Source organism: Chaetura pelagica, unplaced genomic scaffold, assembly GCF_000747805.2.
Source record: "Chaetura pelagica isolate M959 unplaced genomic scaffold, ChaPel_1.0 scaffold188, whole genome shotgun sequence".
Classification (NCBI taxonomy): Eukaryota; Metazoa; Chordata; class Aves; order Apodiformes; family Apodidae; genus Chaetura; species Chaetura pelagica.
Window position 1 is genome coordinate 1511731 of NW_009954196.1, and position 6342 is coordinate 1518072.

The 6342-nt window shown below is 44.0% G+C and overlaps 1 protein-coding gene across 1 annotated transcript; it reads left to right on the plus strand.

Annotated features, from left to right (window-relative positions):
- Positions 1-7: 7 nt before the first annotated feature.
- Positions 8-3801, plus strand: LAMTOR3 (late endosomal/lysosomal adaptor, MAPK and MTOR activator 3). The gene is made up of 5 exons (XM_010003183.1): positions 8-39; positions 611-669; positions 1566-1699; positions 2698-2761; positions 3494-3801. The coding sequence occupies exons 1-5, from the start codon at positions 8-10 to the stop codon at positions 3565-3567; spliced, it is 363 nt and encodes a 120-aa protein (XP_010001485.1). The 3' UTR covers positions 3568-3801.
- The last annotated feature ends 2541 nt before the right edge of the window (positions 3802-6342 follow it).

Consider the following 6342-nt stretch of genomic DNA (forward strand, 5'->3'; position numbering starts at 1 on the left):
AAAGGCGATGGTCCGAGCCCGGCCTGGCCGCGGGGAGCTGTGAGCCGCCAGCCCCTCCGCTGCCGGGGGGGGCCGACCCGGGGCGCTCCTTGGGTTGTTTAAATGAGCTGGAAGTACCCGGAGGTGAAGGTGGCACAACCTTTCACTCGCGTGTTGGGAAGGAAGCAAACTGAGCTCATCCTGTTGTCGGGAGGAGCGGAGAAAACTTCCCTCCTGACTTAGTTGCCTGATCCTCCGTCATCCGCCTTCCGGTAACTGCTGGTTGCTGGCAGCACTGAACAGCTGCTGCCTGTGAGCACAGTGAGAAAAAGGCCTTGGTTGAGTGAGGACAGCAGGTAAAGGCCCTTGCTTGGCTAATCAAATTGGATTAGTAGTGTCAGTCCTTTTTCTGGAGCTAGGAGTTCTGGGCAAATTCATGTGGTATTTCTCTTTTTACTGCTCTGAAAAAACCACTGGTACTAAAGAGAAAACAAGTCCCTTTCAGTGAAATATTAAATTGATGAAGGCATCGTTTTTCCCATGTCTTCCCCCTCCTTACACCTTTGTTCATAAAAAAAGATACTTGCTGCAAATTACTTTGTTTTTACAGTGTCTTTTCATTGTTTTGCAGCGTTGAAGGTCTCCATGCTATTGTAGTCTCCGACAGAGATGGTGTGCCTGTTATCAAAGGTAACTTGAGCTGCTCAGTCTGCTCTGCAGCTGAAATCCTCTTTGAACAGCAGGGGGAGAAAGTACAGAACCTTGTCTTGTGATGCCCAGTACCTGAATGTCCAAAACTGAAGAATTAAACTAGACTTGTACTTCAAGTGTGATCGTTTTTTATGCATCTCTTAAATTTAATCCTTTTGTTTGTGTATATGCTGCATCCTCAATAATTGTAGTGATTGAAGGCTACAGAAATCCTCCTCAGTTAGTAGGGTAAGAGTGATGTGAAGTGCTTGTATCACATAATTCCTAGGCTGATCCAAAGCACTAGGGAGAGTTTGCAGGTATTTCGTTCACTTGGCAGATCTGTGGTCAGAAGCAATTCCATCAAACTTCTACACACATTATTTACTTGTATTTGCTTTTTGGTACTGTGATATTTCTCATATCTCTGCAGTCTTGGTTTAAGATGTTTTTTATGTTGTGGGTAAGCCAGTTTAAGAGTACCCATTAAAGTACTGCAGATTTTAAATTATTTTTTTTAATGTCCTGATTTAAACTCCCAGGAGAACTTGGGCATCTTCACCTGTTTTCATTCAGGTGACTCTGCACCAGTCATCAGTTCGGAGGCTGGAGTTGGTGCAGGCAGTGAGGGACACAGAACCCAAGTGACATGGGTATAAGCTGTGCATCATCCAGGGCAGGACTGCCTCTTAGGTTTGCTAAGGAGCATTGTGTACAGATTATTAGATGGTGTATGGCTGATGGAGGGTGTCCTGTACTCATGGCAGAAGCATGTGAGATGTGTTACATGTTCACCAACGCCGGGTCTGCTGTTGGCAGGGCCCTGAGCTGGTTAAGGAATTGTGATGCAGTCATAGGTGCCATGTAAAAATGAGAATTTTCTTGTTTTGTTCCAGTTGCCAATGATAATGCTCCAGAACATGCACTGCGACCTGGCTTTCTGTCCACCTTTGCCCTTGCCACAGATCAAGGCAGTAAACTAGGACTTTCCAAAAACAAGAGTATCATCTGCTATTACAACACATACCAGGTGAGTAACTTTGGTGTGGTGTGTTCTCAGTCACCAGAGCTGTTTCTGAGCAAGGGGGAGAGGTGGTTAAAACTCTGCTTGGCTTCTGTTGAAGTATTTGTGTTTTATTTCTCATGCTGCTTAAGAGGCTAAACTAACATTTTTTACTGTTTGTTAAGCTTCTCTTATATTTCTCAAAACTGGCTGAAAATGACTAATTTTTCTGAACGTATAGTCATCAGGAATTTGCCACAGGTGCTGCTCATGTGGCCTTTGGAATCCATTAGGAAGGGTTTATGTTCTCTTTTAGAAACAATATTCTCTTTTACAGACAATATTTGTTTATAATTAGTGGCACCTTAAATTTAAGAGCATGCAGCCTACTTCATAGCTGACCTGGCTTGTCAGTACAACTTTCATGTAAGAAAACTATGGAATTCTACTCATGCTTTTTACTCTGCTCCTTCTCGAGTTACAGTAATCTGGAGTGCTTTTGTTATGACTGAGGTGAACTGGTCAACTCTTTGGCCTAGGTTATCTAGCTTTGTTTGGAAAATAAATGGGCAACCAAGTTAGGTTACACACGTTGACTACATTGCTTTTTTCACTTGATGCTGGTAGCTTATTGTTGAGCTCAAGATTCCAGTTCCCCGTTAATGGAAGAGGACAAACTGCTATACACAGAGTAGTATTTTAAAATAATAAACCTGTCTGCCCTCATGTTACCTGTGGAAGGTGTGGTCTCCATAGTGTACTCTGCATTGTTTGCAGCCGAGTTAGGTTTCAGGCGTAGAACACTGCAGACATGGGAGGCTCCCCACATGCAGCTTTCTGTGCTGTGGTGTCAGTTGTCTGTTTTTAATCATTCATCTTATGAAATAGGCTGAAAAGTCAGCTCTGTGGCTTTTTCTCCTTCTCCTTTACATTGAAGAGGCTGCTTGTTGCAGAAAGAATTTATGGGGCAGAGCTCTGACATCCAACATGTGTTAGCTGCTGGCTGAACACTGTTCTCTTTGCAGGTGGTGCAGTTCAATCGCTTACCTTTGGTAGTAAGTTTCATTGCCAGCAGCAATGCCAACACTGGTAGGTCTTCACATGAATTGTAAATATTGCAGTATTTTAAAGTCCAGGTGTTAAAATCATTGAAAATAAATAACCTGAATTTACTTCAAGGTATATTAACTTTGCTCCTGCTGTGCATTTTGTCAGTGTATTGTGAAGAGGAAGAGAGAAAGGTACAAGTAAAAATGTGTAGGTTTTGGGTGACTTGCTGAAGTTGTTACTTTCTTAGAAGCACATTTCCCCTGTGATTAGCCTTAGCCTTGCTATATGAGTGTTCACTGCATCATCAGGGATTGTACTGTATAAACTAGCTGTCCTGTCTCTTCCTATCAGTTCCCAGTTATGTTCTGCAGTATTATGAGCAGTTTCATCTTCTCAGTTCTGTGGGGTGGGAAGATCCTTCAGTGAGGGGCCTGACCTTGCCCAGGAGGGTGTTGGCTAATGAGAGTGCAAGCAAAAGGGGTTTAGTTCTTGCAAAGCCATGTGGGCCTCAGTAGCAGTGGGAAGCAGCAAGGTGATTTTGTGGGCCAGCAGCAGCAGGGGGGAGAGCTGTGCTGTGTGGCTCTGCCCCTGTTGGTGCTGGGGGCTGGCAGGGTGCTGCCCACTGTTCCCAGGGAGAATGAGCAGCTCAAGTGAGATGTTTTGTGTTTTGGATAAGCACTGCCTGTGTCTTGGGAGGGAGCTGTGGAGTTTGGAGGGAGGCTTCTTGGGTATGTTATATGATGGGATGTTCTGTCTCTTCTCTCTTTCCAGGACTGATTGTAAGTCTAGAGAAGGAGCTCACACCCCTGTTTGAAGAGCTGAGGCAGGTGGTTGAAGTTTCTTAACCTGCTGGTGAAGCCAGAGTGCAGCATTCCTTTGCAGCCCAGTGGACAAAAGATTCAATAATCCTCAGTCAAATAACACGTCTCAGAAGAAATACCAGAGCTCCTTAGTACACTAAGAGTAAATTGTACATAGTTCTGAATCTGAAACGATCTACTAGTGTGTTGTAGGTGGATGTTACTTTAGGCCATGCTTCTTCTATTGTGCAGCACTGGAGAGACCACCAAAATAGCTCCCATGGAGTTGAGCTCAGTCAGCTGAGCCAGACCAGCACGATGCTGTCGACTCACATGAGCAACCCACAGATCTCTTGCTTTGCAGGGAACTGCACGCGCTGGGCTTTACCCTCAGGCCAGGTACCATGAGGTGTTGGGAAGTGGATCAGTTGTGTAGTGTTATCAAAGATGTGGTTGGAAGAGTATTGTGAGAGCAAGTTTACTAGCATCAGCGTGTTGGTACAATCAATAAATATCCCAGCTTTCTTGCATGGGTGATGCTTTGGTAAGAGAATGCTACTAATCTGGATGCTGGCTGCATCCTGCTTCCACTATGGAGAAAGCTGTTTCTATGAAAGCTGTTGCTTTAGGGGTTTTCCTGATGCCCAGATAAAAGCACCCAAACAATGTCTCACTTCTTCATGGGGTTTTTGTGTAACAAGGTTTTGAAGTTCTCACAGTCGTTGTGTGGGTTATTCACTGGTGACACTCTCAGCTCATTTACCCTTAGGTTTTCCTGAGGAAGTAAATACAAATAAAATACAGTATTTTTAAATGACAGAGCCTGGTCTGCTCTTCTGTTGCACCATAATATACTGCAGCACATCAGCTTTTCTTGAGAACAGGTCTCTTAATTGTTTATATAGAATCCAAGAGCTTACAGGCTGAAAACTAACCAGTGTGTCTCTCAGTGAAGTGATGCAGATACAGAATCCTGTGCTAGTGCAGAGATGCAGAAGTTGATGCTGACAGGCTTCCTGTTGCTGGGGATTGATCCCATGCTCTTTGCTCTGCACCGTTCCCTCCCAGATTTCCCTTGTGAACAGTGTAGACTTCCAGCACTAAAACCAAATACTGCTGGCCTAAGAGAGAGCTCTTGGCAGGTCTCTGCCTCAGGCTGGGAAAGGGGCTGCCACCCCCCTTCATATCTCACCCACTGTTAGCATGACACAGGATGGGGGGAAATGGTGGTGCTGGAAATGAGGTTTGGGAATTCTTGGCTCAACATCTGAGAGATTATAAGTTGTCAGTCAACCCTTTCCCATTTAAACTGAGCTCTGGCTTGACCTTTCTGTTGCTAGTCATTACAGAGTTGGAAACAGCTCCAAGGCATCTCTGTGTGTATTTCTAGAAAAAAGCATTTGTGTTCCCTCCAAGGCTGATTCTGGCTGTTAGCTTCTGCTCCAACTCTTCTGACTGCTTCCTAGGCCAGCCAAGCACCACTTTTACTGGCTTCAGTTCATGACACTGTGTGCTGAATTTGCTTCTAACATTTGGTAATGCAGCCTGTTGATGTGGAAAAGGGAACGCTGCTTTTGTGGTGACACAAGCTTCATTTCCAGGCTGTTTTCACAGAATGATGGTGTTGCTGGAGACTATCAGCTCTGTCTTCTGCTTATATTGCTTTTATCTCACACAAACTCATCCAAGCTTATAAAGAAATGAGGCGCCAGTTTTTTAAACCACTTCTTTAAGGGGAAAAAGGGGGACAAGGCTTTATCAATACAGTACAGGAATACAGAAGACCTTCCATAGTTTTATAATGACATTTTATTCAGAAAACACTGTATAAAAATATTTACAAATATTTTGAATTTCTGAGTTGAAATAAAATGTTATTCCTATGTCTAAATCTAGAGTGTTTCTTATTCCAGTATGTTTTTCCCCTCCTTTTCTTCAGTCTTCTCACAGTAAAGGCATCTAGTCAACACCTGCTGTGTGAGCAATACCAATCCCTGAGCCACAGCATCTTGGATAGCAGGAGAGGTCTGCATGCACTGCTTCAGCAGAAATGTCACCATTATTCAGGGAGGTGCCCCACATCCCTCTAGAAGGAGCAGGATTGCTCAGAGGGTCTTGCAGCTCAGTCAGCTGTGAGGTTGGTGTCAAACTTTGCTCCCCAAATGTACATCTATTTTGAGTACAGCACCAAAGTTACAGGCTTCCACTCAACTCTGTAGCAAGCTATGACACTTGTATCTCTATGAGTCTTCCAAGTACAGATGGAAATTTGCATTGGGTAATGTGTTCTTTTAAATTCCTATTTTTAGCATATATGGTGCTTTTCTGTTGCTGATCTTGTTTAATATAAGGCAAGCAGTACTTAATTCTGTAACACAGTTCTGGACAAAGCCTTGTTCTGAGTTCCCTGCATGAGGAAAAAGTACAAAATCCAGCCCATTTCAAGGGGGCTGTAAGGGGCCCATCACGTAATGTCACTAACAGCACTGGTGGCTGCCACAGGCAAAGGCTTCTGCAGAGCCCTGCCACCCATCCTCAGGGTCCTGTGGCAGCTCTGTCATACGTGCACTCCAAACCAGCTGTCAGTTTTTCATAATCCCAGTTTCTGAATTTGTGCTTGCATGATGCTGCTCACCCTTAACCTATATTTGCTGTCTGAAACAGCTGTTCACTTGTACCCATCAGTGTGACATAAATCTAAACTACACAAAACTATATTTGGACAGAAATGCTTAACTCGTCCACCACCTTGAAAAGGGCTGTGAAGTATTCTCTGCACTGTAATATGGATACTTTTTACAATAATGTTATTACCTCTGT

Coding starts and splice junctions, on each gene's coding strand:
- LAMTOR3 (XM_010003183.1), top strand. CDS start 8: ATGGTCCGAGCCCGGCCTGGCCGCGGGGAGCT. Junction 1,700..2,697: donor GCTATTACAACACATACCAG/GTGAGTAACTTT, acceptor TTCTCTTTGCAG/GTGGTGCAGTTCAATCGCTT. Junction 2,762..3,493: donor CAGCAGCAATGCCAACACTG/GTAGGTCTTCAC, acceptor CTCTCTTTCCAG/GACTGATTGTAAGTCTAGAG.